Genomic DNA, 24,119 nt, shown 5'->3' on the forward strand with positions numbered 1-24,119 from the left:
CAGACTGGCCAGTCAACACTTATCAGTTGCAGGGTCACACAGTTGAAATGTTGTGATACAGGAGGGTTTCGACTAGCTGAGATCTGTATTTTTTATGGCTAAGCTTGCAGTGCAATCACAATGCGTTTACTGGAGACTTCAAGATATGCTGAAAATAGCCGCAGTCCCTAAATGTTTATGTTGTTCGCTGTCCACACCGTCCAAACCACGCAAGCACAATAAATTGGAATGATGTATTTTGCTTTGTGTGTCTTGGCGCACTTTTTCAAGGTCTTTGCAACATTGTTGTGAAAAAAAAACAAGCCATTAATATAAAAAACATACAAGTAAAAGCCACAATGGAATTGTCCTATTACTACCATTACTTTGTCTGAGGCTTTAATATGAAGAGACTTATACTTGTACACTTTCTATACAGCTGGGTATTATACAGGAACAATTCAGGTGAAGCACTTTGCTCAAGGGTGCGACAGCAATGTCCCACTGACTTGAACTCACAACCTTCCTAACCACTAGGGTCCTGGACTCTTGTCATTCCTCTTTCCTTTTTTATTGTTTCACTTGGGTTTCTCAGAACGTGTTAAAGCCGACAGCTCAGCTATGTTATGGCTGTGGCCTTCTGTTTGTGCTGAAATCTGCACCTTCATTTCTCGAGGCTATGGTAAAACTGCACCTGATGTCTTAACCTGACAGCGAATTAAATCTCCTTCTCAATGGCACGTGCATCTGTCGTAATAATTGTGATATGCTGGAGCCCTCACTTTCCAGGAAGCACAGATGAATGGGGACAAACCATTTCTTTTAGTTCTTGTAGGTACAGTATTTGAAGAACATGGAGAACCAACAACATGCTAGAGTACTTGTGCCAGGGGTTTTAACATTTTGTTTTGATGCTGGGCTTTGCAAACAGGTAATGAGGCCTTAGAAGAGCATTGAAAGAACTTGGAATATGAAAGTATGTGGGTGGTGTGCCCCCGGCTTGAGAGAGGGGCCAGAGGAGGAAAAGAGAAGTCAGGGAGGGCAATTAAGGCCATAAGTATATTTGAAAGGCAGATAAATGCAGTTGAAAGGGAGAAGGGTAATTAGTAAGCTACCCAGAGATAAGCCTGTAGCTACCACTGTGGTGAAGGTTACTTGACTGAGTCATGAAAGCCTTAAGTCTTGATAAAGGTACAAGAATCTATAATTCATTAGCCCTGTCCCCTGTAGAAACTGCTGAAGTAGAAGTCTTCCCATCATAAATGACAATTCGGTCACAGTAACTAAATGAATTAGACCTTGCCTTAATGCTCGCCTTTCTGTGTGCTCTGAAAGTGTATAAAATGATGCTGGCATTTAAACATGGTCCAGAGTTTCTTCGAACCCCAGAAATACCAGGAATTATCCGGATGAAATGTGTGGTTCTGATCAGGCTGTCAAGGCATATACAGTATACAAAGCCACCTTGATCTGAACTGACCAGAGATCTGGGCTATAGTTGTGTAGAAAAATGCAGGTCATTTCTTTGTCTTGTGTATGCACTGCCAGTGTTCTTGAGTTTAGCCCCACTGGTAGAGGATGTTTCTTTTTGACCACTTCCTAATATTAACTGTTTTTTGTTTAATTTCCTGTCATACAGTGAGCACACAGAAAGGCGAGCATTAAGGCAAGGTCTAATTCATTTAGTTACTGTGACCGAATTGTCATTTATGTTCTTGGCATGTTCTGTATATGGAATGTTGCTCTCATCAATATTTGTGACTTATGTTTTACATTTTTATGTTATAAAGTAAGCATTTCGAGAGGAGACTTTAAAGTTTTGCATCCTTATTCAAGCCACTTATTTAAAGTTTTAAGAATATTTTCCTTTACAATTTCAGAAAAAAATGTGTTTTGATTTAAGTATACCATCCATCACATATTGAATCAACAGGAGTATAATAATATTTTCCCCGTTTTCAAGACTTTCTTTTTGTTTCTTGTGATTTTGGATTGCAAGAAAAAGAAATCGCACAAAATATATCAGACCCTCAGTACTAATGCTAAGTAGATGAAAGAAAAACTCTTGGATGTCAAAAGAGGGGGGGGGGGAAACTTGAGTGGACCCCCCAAAATAAAATTAATTCCCGAAATATATTTTACAACAAAGGAGCCTTTAAGCGAGGCTGTTTTTCATTTAAACAAAACAGGCTAATGATGTTGTGCGAAGTTGGAGGCAGGCCAGTCTGTCTTTTTTTCTGCTTGCTGTCTCCCTGCCTTGTCTCTTGGCGTCTCGGCGTGGCTTGTTTTCCTTCTGGGTCCTGACGGGAGGCTGTGACAGTCGCGCGGTCCCGCGCGGCCACACACAGGTAGCTGTCAGAGCCAGGCAGTGGAAGTGCCACCTCAGTCCGCTGCACTCGCTGGTGACTTGGAATGTTCTTTTCTCCCGGGGCCATCTGCACAGTACCAGCTTTTGTTCCAATAACAACGTCTGGCACCAGATTGATGTAACAGGCTGTGAGGTTTGCTCTTTTCAGATATGCACTTTCATGGCAGCTAGAGTGTGGCTTTGACATGGCCACACGCTGATTTTGGCTTTCCTGCCTTCTAGCTGCACGTGTGAAGTTAAGGCTCTCTGACACCTGCCATTTGGACCCTTTTCTTGCTGAAAAATGTCATAATTTTCAGACAAGATGAAGACAGATATCTGATCGTTCTTTCCCTCATGAGGGTCCTAAGGTCGCAGTTTACAGCTGAGTGAGTAATGGGCTGCCCTGGCGGAGGAGCTTTGCAATCTGTTACATTAGCGCGGGACGAAGATAAGGACAACTTAACAAGGTTCAACAGGTCTGTATTCCGCGTGATGCTGCTGAAAAGCAGATTAGTTCACAGCTGACCTGTAGAGGCACATCTGCGTTGTTGGGCAGGCATGGAAAATCTTACAGAAGTGATGGCTAATACAGTAATTTGCTAAGTTCCCAGGAAGTCAAAGAGATTGAAATCAGACTGTTCAGAAGAAGCAGCATTTTTTTTTTGTTGTAAGCAGGCGCCTTCGCTTAATCTCAATATTAAAGCAATCAAAAGGGTTTTTTTTTTTGCCAGAGCAATTGTAGACTAGCAGGTTCTTTCTTACTTATCACTGTTTCCAGGATTGATAATTTTAATTAAGTAAAGCCTGACAACGAGTGCCTCTGCCTCCTCTTAATTAAAAGCCATTGAAAAATGTTCTTTTCATAGGATTGTGTTTGCATTTATTGCGGCTCGAAGATAGGTTTAAAATGTTGCTTCATGCCTTCTCAAATAGGCTGCGTTTCTTATCTGATACAGGAAACATGTAAGCTAGCGAAGAGCAAGGAAGGCTAACTTCAAAAAACAATAACGCGTCATTAATCTGAATGGTTACTGTCAAGATAACTATGTAATTAGGTCCAATCCTGATGTACAGTATATTCGCTGCATCAGTTATTAATAGGATTAAGATTTTTGCAGAGAGCCACGTGAAGATAACAGCAGTGCATTAGGTGTGAAGATTTCAGCACCTTGTTAATCCAACCTGTAAAATGCATAACATGCGGGCTGTATTATTATTTGCTGCTAAAAAATCTGTTCGTAATTTGACTACTGAGTCTAATGTCACTATTAAAGACAAGTAGCTTGTCGAGAGTAAAAATGTACAAAATAAATTATCTGATCTTAATTTACAGTCTATGTGATAAGGGATTTTTTTCTGTAGCTATATCAAGCCTGATTAAGCCAATACAGTAGTGTAACACTCGATAAAGGTCAATATTTGTACAGTGTGCATTTTCGTCCTGTTTAAAAGAATGGTGTTAATAGCCCCCCAGTTGTTTGCCCTGTGTAGATACCGTTTCATAGACTGTAAGGTCTGGCAGGCAGTCTGATCACAGACAGCATCGTATTTACTCCTAGTTTTATGTTACCTGTTCATAGCTTTGATTAACAGTACTGGGTGATCTAAAGGCACTGGCCTTCTAAAACTGTGCCATTGTGGTGCTAACAAAAGAGCGAGAACTTGTTTTCCGGGCAAAAACAGGACTGTAATGTGGATGAGCAGAGGGAAAAGCGATTGTTCCGGTTACCATGCTCCCTTTTTTTTTTTTGCATCCGAGTTTGTATCGCGTTACACAGCAAGAGTCTCATGAATAACAGAATAGGAATGTTTCAAGGAGGGGGTGGTGGTATTAGTGTTTGTGGCCCAGCTTTGCGATGTAAAGTGACCTCTTTGGAACTTCTCCCAAAACGAATACGGCATCAACAGCTCACATCCCGGCCGTCCTGGCAGCAAAGCCACTGGAAGTGCCTGATTGACTGTGACATTCCTGTGGGTGTTTCAGGGGGGGAACGGACTGGGATTGACGAGGCCTCGCAGTGTCCTGGTGATCCCTGTTAAAACCAATACCCAGCGAAAGTCAGATATTGCCGATTTGAGGTCTGTCTTCTTCGAGTCAACTGCAATTGCTTGGCAGTATTTAAATTCTGCTGAGGTGCAGGGGTCTATAAAGGGCATTTGGACAGGCAGTGCTGTTGGAGGTCATTCAGCTCGCCTAACTTCTCCTCCTTTTGAGTCTGGGACTCAAGCAGTAGGGTGAAATTTGAGATGGTCGTTGGGAATTGACAGGAACAATTGAATTGTAATCATGGGGTTAAGGCACAAAAAGCACAGCCAAAAGGAAGCAATGACAATTATGGTGTCTAAGCGATCAACCATACAGTCACCAGGATGCAAATGGTCATGATAGATATCTTGACACAGAAAGATTCTCAGTAATGTAGATCAGAGCTATGAGGGAAAAAAAAAAACTTTTTTTTGCTGTTGTCTATATCTAAAATGTTTTTAGGGTTTTTAGTAAACCTTTCTTATATATATATTTGCAAAAATATTGTACTGTAGATTTAATAAGTTGCTAATAAATATTAATTAAAATATTGTTCTATCGACAGATTTGACTGTGAGTGTCATCACATTGCACAAAGGGCAAAAGTACTAAAGTGTATAGATTTGTTACTGCTGTTATCCATAGCCTGTGTGTCAGCCTTACCCTGTATAAAAAAAAGGATTAGGTTACTTTTTACTTAGTTACATGTTCAGTTACCTAAAATTCTATAAATTCTGATTGCAAGTTGTCTTTATTGAAGGGGTCAGTACAAAAATAATACTCCTCCTCATCCTCATCACTAGCATTTTTCAATCCACTGCTAGATTAGGATCATCCTGAAATTCTTCTACTGCCTTATCCTCTTACAGTTTGCTCCTTTGAAATTTATTAACTAGCCTACATCTTTTCACCTTCCACTGTGGGGTTATTTTTTTTTTTCTACTTTTCATCATAATCATTGTAAGCATTTCCATTACAGTAAGAATGCTAAATCCATTGAAATGATGATACAAGTTTGCATTCACTGAGTTGGCCAGTTATATTTGGATCCTCCATTATTTGTGTACATGAAGTATTCCTGTCTTTGCTCTAAACCATCTGTTTCGTTTTATCTCTCTCCTTGTTATTCTGAGCATTCATCATTCTGTGCTGCCTGGGGTTGTTCCTGATACAGTTTTGAATCCAGGGATCAGGCTTTGTGGGCATATGTTAATACAGGCAGCACACATTGGTCAAAGTCTTTACTTTTAAGTAAAAAGGGGGGTTTCCCTTTTGGTGTCAAACATCGTTTTAGAAGCACCCCAGTTCAGTTTGTGCCCTTTTTTTCCCATTTTGAACAGCTGGTTTTCAGTTATCTTTCAGTCAATACCCTGACATAAATAATCTTATGATTTTATAGTATCATGTTTGAAAATGATAGGTGTTTTATGAATTCACTGAAGTGTATTCAGGCCAGAGAAAAGGCAGTCCACAGGGTTTCTCACTCCATCCAGCTGTTTGTATCAATTCAGCTTTGACCATAGGGTTTCTGCCCTGGAGTCAAGGCATATGTGATAATTAAAATTGACACAATATGGAGCTATGTTCCAGTTATTCCTGCCCTTCTCCCCCCATGGTATGAGGATCTCTCACCAAACAACATTCTTCCTTCTTCTCATTAAATAACCCTATAGGACATCATCTTAGAAAATGTAGTACATCTGCCCTATAAAGATAAATGTATTGTTGTAATTTTTACATGAATAAATCAGCATTTATTGCAGCATCTAGCAGAAGAGCATTTGAATGGTGTTTGTTGTGTCACAAGAAACAGAAATTTGACTTTAAAGTCGGCTGTAATTTTCATATGAAGTGATCTGGTCAAGAAACGGTTAAAAAAATGCATTTGACAACAGCGTGTGCGGATGTCGTTGCTCAGTGTGACTTTGGCCTGCATGCTGAATGTGAAGCTGTTCACAGCAACGCATCGACACCACCGTGCTTTTTCCTGCAGATTGCTTGCTGCCATATGTTCTTGTCTTAGCTGGGTGGAGAAAGAGTGTGTGCAGGTTGGGAGCCTTTGGCTTATAGAAGCAAAATGGGAGACGTCACCAAGTTCTCTGCTGACCTCGTCCCTTGCCAAAGACAAGGATGTCAGCTTGGTGGTCCCTTTCTGCTCACAGAGGGAACAAGATCTCCAAATCGGCCCAGGGCAAGGGAGCAGGGACACGCACCCAGCAGGCACTTTGTCGTTTTTGAAGTTTTAAGATGTCGTGCGCGTTTTTGGCAGCTCAGTGCCTTTGTCAGGGTCATTCCCCAACCACAAGAGGCATGATCTTATGTTCTCCAGCAAGCCTGAATCGCCTGGTGCCTGTGTTCTCCTTGCTGACTGTTAATTTGTTAGAATATCATATTAATCACCCAGCTTGCTGCTGTCTCATTTGACTAGCTGAAGGTCATGTGCCAAACTTCATTAATTGTCTTTCGTCTCAAGGCTTCCTCAGCTTGGCGTGCAGACCATCAAATACATTAAGCCTAGGAAGAGAGGAATAAGGCACTTGTCAATCAAGGAAGGAAAAACAATATTTAAAAATGAAATCCTTGTGAGAATACTTGTTTCTGTTGTACATTTCTGAGGACATATATCCCTAGTTAACAGGGTTATAGGGGATCGGTTGTTCATATGATGAATCTTCCTTCCAAAGTTGTGTAATCGGGTTGTGTAGTGACACAGAGCGATGACTGTGGAGCTGTCACAACTGAGGAAGGTGTTAATGCCTGCCTTTCACCTCAAAGTTCCAACTGGAAGTGAAAATGAGAAGAGAGATGCCCTGGGTAATTTATCTTGTACATTCACAAAGCAAATCAGGAATGCATTGTGTTTGCTTTTCAGATTTTATGTTCCCATGATCTATTTGTGAACTTTGATTAAAGTGAAGGTTAAATAGAAAATCGCTTTTCTTTTGAAATGGAAAAAAAGGAATACATTGAGACAGGCTCTTTAAGTTGAGAAGGACACGAAACAAAACATACGTGAGATGCAAGAGAAACAAAAGTTACCCCAGAAGCTAGTAAATCACAATTTCTGTGTGCGTCGTCAGGCTGGTCATAGAAAATGAAAATGTATTAATCTGCAAAGAGAAAAAAAAGGTTTCTTTCTTTTCTTCTGGCCTCTACCCTAGTTAACCAATCACGGTCTGCATTCTTAGCATTCTACTGCAATTCAATTGGCCATTTAAACCTGCATTTGCACAAAACCTACAAAACACAGGGAATTCAATTGATGCAAGAGTGAAAGACGGGCTTTAGTCCACCAAAATATTTTAAAATACATATCTTGCATAGCTGTATTCCTTTTATTTTTATTTTTTAATTATATGCATGTGCATATTCTTACAGGGATTACAGTGTATTCAAGGTTAAACTTGTTTCTCTGTGCAAAAAATCTCAAATAGCTCTATGATTGTTTTTTGTTTTTGAGCAATGGTAAGAGAATTACCCTAGGTGGCAGTATTGCAACATTGATAGTGGACATGCAGCATTTTTTCCACTTAATGCTCAGCCCCAACACTAGGTGTAGGTCTCAGCAGTTTTGTAGCTGTACTCTTTATAATGCAGTACTTCAAAGCTCCATTGGGAAGGTCAATTGTAGCTTTTTTTCTGTAAGAGACAAATGGTAGCCGTTAAGCATGATGCCAGGAGTGTCTTGCAGCTCAATAAATTAGTGTTTCTGGAAAAACAAATAACAAATGCACAGATTGAGCCCTTCATGTGACGTTGCTGGATTTATTCTCATTTAGATGAAAGAGGGTCATATTGTACAATCTGGTGAAAGTATTTGAAATATTAGAAGTAGGTTTGTATTGCCTTTGTAGACTCGATTAAGTCACAGGGAACTTGTACTGTATATAGATTTTAACAAATATTTGATCCCTTTCGTGTGTTACAATGACTCTAATACAGGCCAGCCCCAGATAACTGATGTTTCAAGTGTCACCTTATTTGCATCAATTTGCATAGATGGATTCCTGGAATCATAATAGTATTTTATTACCAGTGTATGGATTTTCTTCTATGTCAATAGGATTTGTATAACAACCACCAAGTGATAAAATGTTCCTGTCAAAGGTTGTTAGAACCCAAAATGGATCAAAGTTCTTAATTAAAATTAAAGAAGTTGTGCTGGATTCTGTTTGCCTGCAATAGGGTCTTCTTATGTATTAGAAACAAAACAGTATGACACCTGTTCAAGAACTGAACCTGCTTAGGATAGGTGGGGAGTAGGAATGTTAGGGTTCAGCAAAACCACTGTAGGGAAGAATAGACTCTGTAAATATTTAAGCTATCTTTCACCACTGAATGAGCTGGCCAATGATGAGAAGTTTAGTGCTCTAATAGGCCAAAATAAACTGTGTTTCAAATGACACACTTTCATAGTTATTTCCAGTAAATAAAAGATCCATTCATTATTAATAAACATTAATTTATTTTTAATAAGTGTGTAACTGTTGCCTTGGATTATATGCAGTTTACCTAATGCACTGTAACTCATCACCTTAATGTTTAAATTGGAACCACACTGCAGTGCTTAAGGTACTTAATGATCTAAGAATAGAGTTTCAGCAATGCATGGAAATAAATGCATAATAATACTGTGTTCCTTGATCATTTAGTAGAGTTAATAAAATGACTTCATTTAGCACTTACAGTAGCATGTGCATATCACTTACAGAAGAAAAACCAAGAGTTTATTTTGACTGTTAGCATTGATTGCCTCCTGTTTATGATAATAAAGAACCTGCCCGAAAGAATGGCTTTCTGCAAATAGAAGTGGGAAGTAGTGCATGCATGTCCATTGCTTTTGTCTCTGCTAGTCACTCTGTGTTATAAGGCCTGACAACATTTAGTGTGCAGAATCACAGTTCATGTTGAATAAAGTTAATTCCGTTGTGAGAATCTCTTCACTTCTAAGAATTGTTTCTTTGACAGACCAGTATTATGAAATGTATATTACATATAAATTCTGGTTGCTGTGCCAGCTGGAAAAATCAAGATAGCATTTGTACTTCGCACTTCTTTATTTTGGATGTGGATTTCTGTTTTCTGCAAATGGGAACAGTGGTCTGCCATTATATTTTGTTTATCCTGAAATTCATAATTCCCATGAAAAAGTTATCCCCCCCCTCCCCCCCGAGTTCTTCAATATTGCCATGAATAAATAACACAGAGCTTTCTGTGCAACTAATAGAAGACCTGCACTCAAAACAGATATGTGTTCTTATTACAGGGGAGCTCTGCTGCTCTGGTATGAATAGTCTTTTTGACGAAGGGGAAATCAGAAAGCATGAAAGAGGAAACAAGATGTTAACCTGTTCCAATAGCTTCTTATTATCCACTTGTGAAATGTGCAGTGTGTAATCTTACAAAAAGTGCTGGCCTGTTGTTGGATTCTCGGAGAGGACAAAAGAAGGCACTGATTCCTCTGGTGCAAATTGTGCCAATTAAAATGAAGGGGAAATTAAAAACAGAAAATAGTTCAAGTATGTTGTGTGTGTGTCTTAAATGGCTGATTATTGCATTACCTTAACATAACAAGCAACTCTGCTTTTTGGCAATTTAAAATGAGTGTTTTCCTGTTATTAGGCAGGAACACAAAAAAGCTCTATAAGCTTCAAATGTGATTTACTTTTTTAAAGAAAATGTAGTTTGCAGCAATTCATTTTAAATTAGTGTCCCTCAAAGACGTGTTTGCAGTTTATACTGTACATCCTTGCAATTCTTTCAGATGATTTTGTTTTCATAATGGGTTTAGGTCTTACTTTTCTTTTATTGCTGCATGAGTACAGATGCACTTACTGAGCTGCCATTGCCCTGCCTCAACCCTGGTCTCTGTTGTTCACAGCATTACCAATGAAGCTGGAGCCTCCATCTACAGTGTCAGCCAGGAGGCTGTTAAGGAAATGCCCAATCTGGACCCCAATCTGAGGAGTGCAGGTATGACTGTGAGTGCAGACACCTGATGTACAGTATCAATTCTGGGGCTTTCTTAGAAGAGAGTTATCTCACATGACTAAAATGAGTTTGTTTCTCTTGGGTTTACAAAAAACAAACAAATTACAAGAGACTTTAAATTTGTGAGTCAGGGGACTGGAAAAAAAAAGAACAGCTCAGTTGCCACTGCCCGTTTGTCCATCTTGCTTTGTTAGGGAATATTTGGCAGTTTGTGTTATGTCTGCATGCCTGAAAAGGACAGGTCTCGGGTTGCATTGTGGATATCCATTAGTGCAGTGACAACAGTGTCTGCTTCCCGCTGAGCTGACCCTTGCTGTGCTTGGAGAGATCGCTGCTGTGATGTGTTTCAAGGAATCAGTTATGAGGTTTTGAGTGTGTGTTGTCACACTGCCTGCAGATAATCCTCACTGTGCCTGGTGTCCTGTCGATGTGAAGGTGTTTGACAGCTTTGGAGGGGGTGGCCTTGTGCAGGAGAAGGGTGGCTGGCTCACCATACACATCACCAGCAGCTCCAGACTTCTTCTCAGCCATAGGCACTGCGGGCCACACCCCTTCCCAGGCCACCTCTCTCTCATCCCTGCTGGTGATGTCAGACATCTTAACACACAGGAAGTAAAAGACTTCTGAAACTAATGTCCTGATGTTTTAGTGCTCATGAACGCCTGAAAGCTGAACCTTCTGAAAAGCGATGCATACGAAGTAAGGTTTTACAGTGCCATATCAAACAGAGGGATTTATTTGTTACCCACTGCTGTATGTTTGCTGTGATGCCTTTCTTGAAATCTTGAAGCCAGTGGAGATACAGAGCTCTGGTGTCATCTTAAGGTATTGATGACCTCCAGACTGAGTATAGCTAGTATATTGAGTATTCCTTCAGCAATAGAAAGTGAAATGCTTTGTTGTTGATCTGACTTGTGTTGAGAAAACGACAGCACTTTAGCTGTGCCTTTGTGTTTCCCCAGTCGTGAGACTCATGGACCTCGCGATTAGAACAGAATCTCTACTGTTTGAATAGACTGAAAAGATCTGCTGCAAATATTAAGAGATTTTTCTATTTTGTAAATAGAATAGATGAGAATCGGGGAAATTTAACGTGGTAATATATTAATGAATAATCTTTTCGAGTTTTATGTTGTAGAACAAATCACGTTTTCATGCGAGGTTAAACTTTTTTTCTGAGGGTAAAGAAGGTGGATTCCTGCAAGAGCTTCCTTGATTACTTCTCGCCAGCTAAATAAAAAAGCAGTCCTTCCAGTCAATACAAAAGTCCCCAAGTAAAGTTCATTTGGTTTCCTCTTCTTTTTTAAATAACCTGCTCCCCTGTCTTGGAGACAGCTCTGATATGACAAATGAGACATGACGGAAGCCCTTTATGGATGTATTGATTGTCAACATTGGGTGGGCAACAGATTAGTGAATGACAGACAGCTGTTTGTGACAGGCAGCCAAAACGGTAACCTCTACAGAAGGAGTTGCTGGGAAAGAAAGGTCACACAGAACTGCTCTACCAGCTTTGTCAAGTCCCATCTGGCTGCTGTTATCCTTCAGGGCTTAGCTGACTGAAATGGCAGTTCACTACTTTATTACTGCGCAGAAACCTGGACCCAACATGCCGTCTCCCATGGATCTCAGACGCTTTCAGAAGTGGGAGCTCATCTTGCCATCAGAGTTGTACCCTGCAGGGCCCGTGTCCTTTGGAATTCCAGTGGGGCAGAACACCTGTCATTATGTTCTGATAAGAAGAAAGAGATGTACTGTACCTTTTTATTTTGTTCATCTTCCGGTCTTTTATAAAAGCAGACACCAACCTTCTGATGGTACCTTTAGGTGGCCTCCAGCATCAGCCCTGGCTTGAAAATCTGGACAGAGCTTCCTAGATGTTGAATGTTTGGTTTGAAAAGAGCACTGTTTCCTTTTAGCATACTTAAAAAGGTCAATGACTTTCCTCACCTGCTCGCACAAACACACTTTTTGGTATTTTGTTGCTCTTTGGTTTGCAAGAAGTGTCCCTAAAATATGAGTTTTTGCGAAAGTTTACGTTGCCTGTTATTTTTTTAGGAACAAGTAATGGTTTATTTCCATGCTGAAAAGAGAAGAAAAGAAACAATGTTTTGGCTGTGGAGACTTCTTCGGGTGTTATTTTTTTAGCTATCTGTGCAGGCTACTGCTGCTGTATCCTGACCTGCTCGTGGGAGACCGAGAACCTGTGTGCTCACTGCACTCCTCCAGTACACCCATCTGTCAGAGCCATTTCCCATTTCTCACCCTGCAAGCCTCATACTGCCTCACGTCTCTCTCTTGACAACACTGCAGCTGCCCAATTCGGCTCAGCAGATGCTTTTTAACAGCAATTTAAGGATCTCCTTCTCACCAACACAATTCTTCTCAACACCAGTGACACTTTGAGAAATGTGCACTGCTTTTGGGAAATCTTGGTCAGATTTAAGTAATAAAAATTCCCTAAGCTTGAACCAACAAGCTTCAACCATAGGATTCAACCTGAGATCCCAGCACCTTTACTGGTTGACCCCCTTATAGACCAAATTCTTTAAAGATCGGAACCTAGTTTAATATTGCGAAACAATTTGATCATGAGTTGTGTCAGTTCAAGTAAAGCTTCAAAGGAGTTTGGAAATATGGAGAAAATCATTTTTTTCAAAAGCTTTTGCAACTGAAGTGCTTTGAAATCTGTGCCAGGATGTTATTCTTGAAGAGACCATGTATGATCTCATACTGATTGTAGAGTGTGACTGGAAAGTCACACTAGAAAATACTCCAATATAACTTTCATTGCAACTTCCTTCTAGAATGAGAAAAATATGGTAGTGATAAATATTTAGTTTTGTTTTTCACCATGTTTTACATGGAATTTTTTGGAGTTGTATTGTTCTGTGATTGAACAAGGGGAAAAGTATATTTTCTGAAAAGTACATACCATAATAACTTTAGGTCCATCCATCAATCCTACATGAGAAAGCCATATTAGGAGGATTTTTTCTTTCTGCAATTAAGCAGAGATTCCTGGTTTTATGTCTTTCACAAATCTTTTTTAACCCAACCTCATTTTTGACATTTTTGGTGACTCTAATCACAGAAATAAGAGCTTGGGGAAGGAGTTAATATATTTTGTTGTGGAGACAGGAAGCTTTATAAGTTTGCGAAGTACCTATATTTCTTCCTTTTTATGTACAGTACACGTATCTTCCATTAATAGTGTTCCTTGTGTGGAATTCTTATTGAGTTATAAGTGTTAGTCTGACAGAAACCTCAATTCACCAACACCACTTTTTATTAAACCTGTGTAGCTTTATAGTTCCAAAGCAATATGCACTGGAGAAGCCCAGTGCTGTGGAAATTCCCACTTCAACCTGGCTGATATAAGTAAACACATTCCAGGTGACAGGAAGGTTTCCAAGTGAGAAACTGAAACAACGCTTGGCCTTTTCCTTCACAATAAGGACTTCTGTTATCCTGTGCTCTTGAAATAACATGCATTCTTGAAACTGTAGTCATGATACATGAGGATTCAAACTGGTGACACGCATATAAGGCTTTGGAGGCTCAGTCTTAAGACAAATGGGGCTACTGTGCTCAAGGCAGTATCTTCTGCCAAGGAGTTGAATTAGAGGTCAAAAGTATAGAGGTTCCTTGGCACTCAGGAAATCAGAACTGTTGGTCATCTAAGATAATTCCAAGATGAAACCTCTTTGAACATCTTTCTATTAAAATAGAAGTGTTTGCCAATTTTGTACAAGAGAGAATTATGGCTTTGAATGATTACTTATTAATGGATTACCACTTGTATGGCTAAAAGAAAGTAGTTTGACTGCATTTGTTTATCATTTCACAAATCTTCAGTGCTATTATATGTTTGTTGTATTCAAATTATTAATGTATTGTTGTTTGTGCAGGTAGCTCTCTGCGAAAGGCACTGCGTAGAATATTGATAAGCTGATTATTGTTCCTCATAGCAATTAAAATGACCACGATTCTGTGATAATCCAGTAAGCAAAACAAAATACCTAAAATATTACTGAGTCTGTCAGTGTGACATTAAAGCAAAGAAAATATTTCTGAATAATGAGTCCCAAATCGTAGTGTCTTTGGTATATCTTACTTTACTTTTTCTGTCACAAAAACATGAAAATATTATTCGTACTATTTGCCAGGCTCTTATGCTCTTATCCATGGCAAAGTGCAATATACCTGGACTTTCAGTGTAAATTGTATGTACAGTATAAGTAACAATCTGGCAGGTACAGTAAGTTAATAAAACAACCATAAGTCTACCACAAGATGAAAGAGCAATGCAAGTGCCTCACAAACAATTGCAATTCAGAAGGCAGTGGGCAGCTCATTCCACCACTGAGGGTTGAGGGTGGACAATGAACAAGCTCTGGAAATTGTTCTACAGACGGGGGGGGGGGCAGAAAGTATGTGAAGAGAGTCTAGAGAGACTCAAGATCACAAAACTAATACATCAAGTCAAGGAGGATATTACAGTACTTACATTTTGTGTATTATATATACTGTATTAGATAGCATTTTGAACTACTACGCCACCATCATCCAGGTGGATACTGCACATTGCTGGTGGTGGAGGGGAGTTCCAGTTATCTGTAAAGCGCTTTGAGTGGAGTGTCCAGAAAAGCGCTATATAAGTGTAAGTTGTTGTTGTTGTTATTACTTCACTGAAAATAACATTCTTGGAAGTTTTGAGTTTTACTGATACTGACCCCTAGTGGCAGAAGAGTAGCACTTAATGTTTTTGTTCTTGACCCATACAGTACGTTATTTTTTTATCAACCACAATTAATCACTAAGTTGTCAATCTGTAGACAGTCCTGCAGTTAGTCATTCTGTAAAGAGGTGGTTTGTAGACTGATTTTTAAAAAAATGATTTCTTATCCTGCTAGCATGCACTGTATTGAACCATCAGTCACTGACTGATAATCTCCTTTTGCAGAAGGCAGCTCAACGTAACATTCCAGAAGATAAAGAAGCTTTTTTTTTTTACTCAGCACATTCATATACAGTTCTGTGCTGATTTTACAACTGTTTCCAAGCTTATCAATCTTTTTAATACAAAGAAATTGGCAATATCCACCTCTATTTAGGGGATTTAACAGATTGCATTTCCCATTGTGAAACAAAGTATTTTCTTCTTCCAATTGTTTAAAATTTGGCAAAGAAGGGTGTTTCGCCAGAGTTTTTCTTTTTAGTCATTTCGGAATGAGAGGAGGTCATCTGGCCCATCTTGATCATTTGGTTGCTAATAGCTTATTGATCCAAGGATACCGTCCTACTGTTTCTTGAGAGCTTCAGCACCATGACTGAGCAACTTGTTCCTGATTCCCAGTGGCCACATAACTTTAAAAATAAAAGCAGATTTAGAAGTTTGTGAAACATTTGTGTAGTCTTAACGTCAGATTATCAAATGGAGAAATTGTAAAAAAATATACATATTTTTGTTTCCAGTCGGTGATAGGAGAAAAAAACGTATTTAAATGTTTTAAGAATTTCATAATTTGCTTTGTTTCTAACTCTGCATTAAAGCCTTAAATTGGAGGGCTAGTGAAATCACATGTTTCATCACCTCTTTCGCAGGTTTGTACAGTATATCACCTGTTTAGCAGCAAGTGTTGGGGGGGATGGGGAGTCACGTGGGACAGTCTGGAGTTATTTATGAACTCCTGTTTCTAGGATTATGTATTTCCCCTTTTTTGTTTCCTTTTGTAGTTGGGAGTGTCCCAAAATTTAATCCGAGCGTGCTGGTCTCAGGTGGTGGCTCTCGCTGTTGGGTAAAGGGACAAAATCCCAGCTATGCTTTTCCAGTGAAAGAGAGAGACTGTTGTGATTAAATAGGGTAAGGCACATGTTTCTAGACTCTTCCGCAGATGGCTGAATTATGACCTGCGAAGAATTCCAGTTACTTTATTAAATGCTTTTGCTGAGCATACTGCATTTCATCCGTTCAGATGAATAAAGGGGCGTGTGTGCAACTTGGGTAAATTTTTAAAATCTCATTCAGTTGGATATTTTCCAACTGCAAACATGTTTCTGAGCCGTTTTAGCACATTATTCTCACTTCAACAGAAATGGTTTAGCTTTCTTTGGGTTACTCTGCTAGTGACTTGAAGTGTTTGCAGTTGGGATAGAGTATGTTCAGTAAATGATACTACAAACGTTGTTGGAGCTCTGTCAAACAAGATCTGACTCTGTGAAAAGTTAACAACCTTTTTGATCAAATGTGTATTTAAGCCTCTTCTTTTAAATTTGAAGACTAAATAAATGACCGGGCACATGGGATGCAGGAACAGCCACATGGTAGCAAGGAACAAGCCACCACATGCAGAGGGGATTTTTGTCAGGGATTCTCTGGGAAATGAGAGGGTGCAATAATATTTAGACAGGGATGATATTTCATCCGACAGGGAATACAGAAGCTGGGAGGGTTCGAGGCAGTGTGTAAGCAGTCACTTGTTGCATTTTGCAGAAATAAACAAGCAGCGTTGAATGTCCCTGAGGGTTATGTTGGAGAGTAGGCTTGCAGGAAATACTAACCTCCAGTTTGTTCATTACCATTCTGGTATCACGTGTTTAGTCATTGACAGCTTCATAATCTCCTAGTGGATTTGGATAGAATACATCAGGTTGATTGAACTAGACAGAAACAGAATCACCCCGTCTGCCCTTAGTCTCTTATCAGAATTTCTAGTTTTTTTACCCCTTTATGCCTTGTCTTGTCCTGTCCCTGAAATGTAAAGAGTTCGGCATCCATCATGATTCAATCTAAAATGTTTTCTCTGAGTAGCAGCTCTCAGAAAAATAAGCATACTTTGATTGTTTGCCTTTGTGAAGCTGGGCTGTGTGGCCTTCTGTTCCGGTGATCTTCATAGAAGACACTGTAGTGTTGATTGTGTGCCTTTGTAGAACAGTTCTCCGGGTTACAGTATGTTACTATTAAACCAAATGCCTCCATTCAAATTATGACAAATTTGCGCATCCATCTTTGAAAAATTAGATGCTTATCTTTGGCGTATTGTCTTATCCACAATAATGTTTCTTTTTTTCCATGAGAAGAGTGGTGTCATTGTTTTGGCATTTTCACTTGGCACACTTTTAATGTAGGAATAATTCTAAGGTGCAATTATAAAATACGCAAAAGCTGATGATTCATTAGTTATAAATATAAACTTTCTGCCTCTGTCTAAGAAGTCAGAGTCTAAGGGGGAACAACATGTATCATCTTGAAGTAAAATGTGAAGATTAGTCACTGGAAAAAATTCATTAACATGTTTTTCAAGAAATAACCTGGAAGAAGCAGGTCAGAAGTTTAAATATAATGTGTGTATATATTGTCTGACTATGGATAGACATTGACAACTTCATCATAAACCAGTGCACCCGAAATGTAATGTGGTTTCAATTGAAGATCAATTATTGTAATCACATGAACTTTTTTTTATTTTCTGCCTTTTTACCAGGAAACATCTGCTGCCCTTAGATTTGAACCATTGATAATGCAATTGCAAAAATGAAGCTTATAAATACATAGAGGTACTGTATAGCACTGATGAAATTCTCTTCTTGTTGATGATCAGTGGCAGATTTAATTGAATTAAGATTTCATTAAGTACTGTTGAAGAAAATTAATTGCATTTTCCTTCCCAGTGCATGGGCCTGCTTTGGAAGTGTCTGTGCTTATGACTGGATTGGGCATTTTAAAATCTATTTGGGCATCAGCAGGGAAAAAGAAATTACCTGAGCCGTGTCATAACTCATCAAGAAAGGGTGTTCAGATGAGGTGAATTGGGGGGAAGGCTATGTATGAAAAAATCCCAGCTTTGCAGAGCTTTCTGCAGACACTGCAGTATTGACTAATTGAGGGCATATTAAATAATCAGACAAATGAAAAAGTAATTTGCATATCTTTAACAGTGTAATCAAGACTTACTTTATTAGAACAGTTATTAAACTCCTCTGTGGAGACAAGCTTGCGTCTTGTTCAGCAGCCTACGGGTTCAAGCTTTGGTCCTGAACATAAGAGTACGTTCTATCAGAGAGCCCCCTACTGAAATGTGGTTTGATGAAGTAACACTGTAAACAGTTTTTGTTTCATTTGAACATAGCTTCCAATTTTTCTGCTTAAGTTTTTGTTAACATTTATATGTAATTACATCCTGCACTTATGCAGTGATTTAAAAATAAATAAATTTAAGTATTCACCTGAAAAAGTCTGCACAGCTGAAAGTGTTGTTTTTTTGTATTTAGGTATAAAAGTAACCACTATTTGTTCCTTTGTAGCTCACATACAGTACATACAATACAGTTGCTGGCTCTATCAACTAGAAATTCGCACTTTAAGACTTATATTAATGTAACAATTAGTATAATTTTTACACATTGTGTTTATTAAAAAAAGTTTTCAGTTGATTTTTTTCTTTGCTAACCTGAAGAATAGTATTTTTGACAGCCTGCACCAATGTGGTAACGTTTTAGATTTCATTCAAAGCTCAAAAACCAACTTGCTTTTGTGAATTTTGAGTATTTATTCTTAATTGCTCCCCTTCTTCAGGTGTAAAAATCTCTCCCTTCCTGGTGTGAAATCTGCAAGATCTGAGATGTTAAATAAGTGCAGCAAGTGAGCACTGTTAATGCCACATTTGTCATGCAATTAACTTCCTGTCCCACCTGTTATGGCCTGTGTTTTTATTTCTCTAACCAACCAGAGAGCAGCCCCACAAAGTAAATACCTTTCTGCGGTCAAGTCTGTGACCACATTGTTTTCTCATTGTCTTGCAGTATCCATTGGAAGACGTGTTCAAGACCCATTAGCTGAGCTGGTGAAAATTGACCCTAAGCACATAGGAATTGGAACATACCAGGTAACAGCATGCATGCCAATTCAGTTTGTGCTGTCTTCCGCTTAACAGCAACATGTGCTTGAATGTATTGTGTGCTAATTCAATGGTTTCTCGTCTTTAAAGGCCTGGCCTTTTTAGCCTTGTTAGAAAATGTTTGGGCATTGCTCAAGGCCAGTAAATATTTAGAAAGGCTATTTTTTCCGTTGTCAAGATATTTTACATCAAGTAATCCTGACTGTTCAAAACAGCCACAGCCATTTTTGGAACATGTTCCACAGGTATCTCTTCTCGGTGTGTGTGTTTTTTTCTGTTGCTGTCTCTACGGCAGCCAATGCTAGTATAGGTTCTTAAACCTGTGATATAACCTCCAGGTCTTTCGTCACAACCTGTGTTGTCCCTTTTACTGCTCCCTGTCTGACTCCTGCACAGACACTTGCTGGCTCCAATCATCTTAAACTAACAGTTAAAAAAAATCAGCATTGTGAAGAAGAAGTATTGTCTTCAACTAGAAATAATAACGTCCATGAGTTTTGATGTCATTGTAAAACATTTATCTACATATATTGGAGCAACATTTATCAGCCTGTACAGTATGTATGTGCAGACCTTTTTCATATAATTGGCTTTCCTCAGATGCAAGTTACAACACAGCCTGGGATTTGACCAAGTGAGGAATATGCTTGGATACAACGGGAAAAAAATAAAAAAAATTACCGAGTTATGCCACTTCACAACAGAAAGCTGAGCCTGTAGAGCAACGAGAGTGGAATCAGTTTTGTTATTTGGCCTTTTCAACCAGCACTCCCTTTTAAGAGTGGATAGGAATGTTTTTTAAATGATATTTCCTTTATCCCCTGGAGGTGTTGTAGGAGCTCATAGGAAGTGTGTATGACCTGTTGTATCCCAGAGCAGCAAGCTGAGCTGAGTGTGAGAGAGCACTGTGGTACAGTAGAGCCCAGGAGAAGACAGGCCATGCCCTGACCTTCCCAGGCTGTGTCTCAGGTGGGGGCTCCATCCCTGCCATCAGCTGGCCTGTGAGGCACTTAAAAAGTTTGAAGGGAACTAGTCTTCTTTTTCTGGCGGGGGGGTTATTAGGGGGGCAGTCATTGCAAGTGCTATGTGTCATCCATAAATCCATACACAGAGGCTTCAACAGCAGGCCAAGTAAGAAAGCCCAAGCAGTTCAGTGGGAATTTCCATACAGTCACTTAACCTTTAAAGGGCAGCTCACTAAAAGAAACTCTTCCAACCCTGCTTATGAAACGCTAGCATTGACTCGTTTGTTGGCTGTGCTTCTTCTTTTGTTCCTTTATTTGTTTCTTTGCAAACGCCAACCTTTTCCTTTCGCACAGCAGAGCTGCAGTGTCGGGGCTTCAGTTGATCTCTCCTGCCAGTCAGGGGCCTTTCTGCCTCAGCTGTGGTGGTGATGTTGATCTCTTGAGGTCCCTCGCTGCAGCTCACACTCCCAGCACACTTATAAAAAGATCTTTCAACACATCGCTTAATTACAGGCTCCAAACGTCCATGTGGATTGCAGATCTGTGTGTGTTGATTGTTCCCACTCACTGCTAGTCTCAGACTCATCCACAGCCTTATTAGATAAGGCAGATAGCAGCGTCCCGAACCACACTGAAGAAACCCTCTGTCTGAACCGTGAACAGAAGCTGCTTTACAAGTTACAGTCATACAGTGTCCTGTAGGTATACTGATACATCTCATGTTTCTCTGTCAGGAATAAAGTGCCATGTTGATCAGAAAAAATAATGTTTAGATGTGGGTTTCATGGAATGGTTCAGGAAAGCTCTAATTTTTGTGAGTAAGTAAGTTGCAGGAAAAAACTGCAACAGCATTATAGCTCCAGAATAACTTCAAGAATACTTTATATCTAATACATTTATGTAAGAAAACTATGAAAAAGAAATTGAAAACGCTGGGCTTGAAGAAATGGAAAATGCACTTAAAAGATCTCTAATAAGAACTGAGTTTAGAATATTGTATACATTTTTGTCGCCACTTTACAAAAATGTAAATTGCTGTTCTGCAGTCAGTGCCAAGGCCCAGAGAAATGTCCACCATTGACAGGCTAAAAGAACTGAATCTTTTTCATCAAGAATAAACAAGTCAATGAGGGAACCTGAATCAAGTGTTCAAGATCTGCAAAGCTTTTGATAATCAACCCAATGGACTTCAGAATCAACAGTGAAACACCAAGCAGGTGGCAACTATGGATATGTGTATTTAAAATTGATTGGAAGTGTTTCTTCACTCAAAGCTAAGCTTTCCAGCCATGTTGTTGTAGCTTCTTTTAGGTAATGGTTAGATAAATAGCTTGAATCAATTAGCTACTAAAAAACATAAAGTTGGGCCAAATGCCACCCTCTCTTTTATAAATGTTCTTATTTCATCACTTCTATCTCTTTCTTGTGGATTTTTTAAAATCCTTCCTGATCTGCAGTTCAGCTGGTTGCCCAAACTTCTCTGACCTTTAATTCCTAATGTTTTACATATTCTTTGTCTTTTCCCTTTGTTTAATATTGAATCAGATTTCCAATACAGAATACAAGTTACTGAAATCAATTGCTATATTATAAGGAGGTTAAACACATCACTAATCCAGTGTTATGTTGTTTGTTTTTTCAACTGTACAGTATATAATAAGTAATTAATTTTCCTTGGAACAATTAATTAAATTACTATTCCCAGTAGCATCATTTATTGACATAGGACTTGGGGTAGTTTAATATTTTTCAACAGATTGCTGGCTTCAACTTTGGAAGACCTTCAGTCAAAATAAATGTAGATTATAGGATTGAATCCCTTTTATTGCTTTTACATGAGATGTTAAAAAAGGGGAAAAAATATTTTTATTCAATAACATACTGTTGTGATTGAGAATGCCTTGACAATTAACTAACAAACAAAAATATTTCAGTACCTTTTACTATGAGGAACTAAGAGCACAAAAAGGAGTATTAGCATTGAATGCTGTTAGAATTAAATAAGGAATTGAAGCTCTTGCTTTTCTGATCATAATGGGTGAATCAGAGAGTTAGTTGTGATTCAGATATGATGTAAGTTGGGCAGGATCGCATTTCCTTCTTTTAATTTATTGACTCTTTTAAACCTAACAGGCATTTTTTTTTCTGCTTTGTGGAAAAGCCTGCAATTTTCTGAATTTCCATGAAATGATCAGAAGTATTTCATGTTCTTAGTTTCAGAATAACAGAAATGAAAAGTTTATTTTCTATAATAGTTCATGAATGTTCAGTAACAACTAATAATTTTCAGTCATTATTGCAAGCAGGCTACACTCTGATCTGTGATTAAAAATATGTGGATCCTGGTCATGAAATGACCACAGCTCATATAATGGATGTGCTCCATTATAGATTTACAAAGAATTCTTCACTTAAGATCACAAACTGGAGATTTAACTGTCAGATATTCCTTACTGATTCATTTTTCTGAATACACATTTGCCATTTGTAAAACAAAAATAAGCATACAGTGGACTGACAGAATAAAATTAATACCTTTATCCATTAATCATTTGTTTGAGCTATTGGTGTAAGTGTGAAGAGACTTGCTCAATATTTCATAAGTGTTTGAGTGAGGATAAGATTGTGTTTCACAGTATCCCAGGATATTCATGGAATAATTCTTTCCAGGGAGATTAACGGGACAATAAAGTGGACATGCTATTAACATGCATTTTGTCCATTGTGAGATTTCCAGTATGTATATCTGTATGCTGCAAAATTGTCATTCTTTTAAGAAAAGTTTGTTTGAGGCTTACCAACTGAGTTTCCTATGTTTAACAGTTTGTGCTAACTTACTTTCCATTGTATTGTAAAACACAGAATGTAGTGAAAGAGTTCTGAGCTTTATAAAATATGACAACAGAGGTCGTTCTTACTGTTGCCTTATTCTCATATACACGACATTTGAAATAGTTATAATACATGTCTAATTTGTAAGATATAAGTTTGGAATTGCAATTTTTTTCTATCACATCAACGTGATGCTGAATAGCCAGATGTGTTTTTCATGTCTGGGCTCCCAGCTACAGTACAATCCCTGCATCTGTCTATGGGGGTGAATGAGGAAGTGTAGGCAGACTCCTCTGACCTGCCCACCTTCGGGTCCCTTGTCTTTGGACACCTCACAGACATCGCAGCCCTGTATGGTGGCTCAGTGCAGGTTGGCGAAGAGGTCAGTCCCTCCCCAACGGCAAACAGGAGGTCGCAGGGATTTTTTGTGCTGCCACTTGGTTACAGCTGGCTACAGGCATGACTCAACCTCGAACCTGTGACACCATAGAACACAGTCTGTGCTTAGGTTAGCACTTTATCGACTGATCCAGCTGGGAGCTCCCTCACCCTCCTCCCCTTAGAACACTTCAAGCACCTTAATTTGCTATATTCATCTTTTGTACCATCACTGTAAAACACTCGTCAAATTTCAAGTCCTAGAATTAACAATATGCAGACGGGAGCTGCATAGTGACCATCAATGACCAAAGGACTGGTTTGCCATTCACACAAAGGTGAAAGCAGTGTCCACCATGGTCAGTGTTTCACTCAGTGTGTCACTAAGGCACATTGAGTCAATTTAAAAGGAAACAAAGAAAATCCGAAACCTCCAAAAGAAAGACCTTGTATCTGTGGTGTATTTGAGGCCTTCCTCTCTTGTGTATCTGTGGCTCAGTGAATACCAGTCCCCACAGTTCAGAGGCTATTTTTTCAAGTCATCTAACTCAAACCAGATGTTTTCTCCTAGACCCAGAAGTGAGCTTCTGCCAAGCTTCTCTTCAGAGGTCAGAGTTCTGGGCTCTGGGCCCTGCTAGAATTCTTTCACAAATTGCTGTTCGGTGAGGTTTTAATCCTAATGGAAAGAATAATGTGCT

General features: G+C 39.0%; 1 protein-coding gene across 4 annotated transcripts in view; it reads left to right on the forward strand.

The window, feature by feature from the left end:
* srbd1 (S1 RNA binding domain 1) overlaps nt 1–24,119 on the forward strand; it is an 86,206-nt gene that overhangs the window by 30,529 nt on the left and 31,558 nt on the right. For all 4 annotated transcript variants that reach the window (XM_088610211.1, XM_088610210.1, XM_088610207.1 and 1 more), the window contains exons 15-16: nt 10,237–10,328; nt 19,152–19,234. In XM_088610211.1, the coding sequence (XP_088466337.1) occupies nt 10,237–10,328; nt 19,152–19,234 (175 nt within the window). The remainder of the gene's footprint in view (nt 1–10,236; nt 10,329–19,151; nt 19,235–24,119) is intronic.

Source organism: Lepisosteus platostomus, chromosome 17, assembly GCF_059453375.1.
Source record: "Lepisosteus platostomus isolate fLepPlt1 chromosome 17, fLepPlt1.hap1, whole genome shotgun sequence".
Taxonomy (NCBI): domain Eukaryota; kingdom Metazoa; phylum Chordata; class Actinopteri; order Semionotiformes; family Lepisosteidae; genus Lepisosteus; species Lepisosteus platostomus.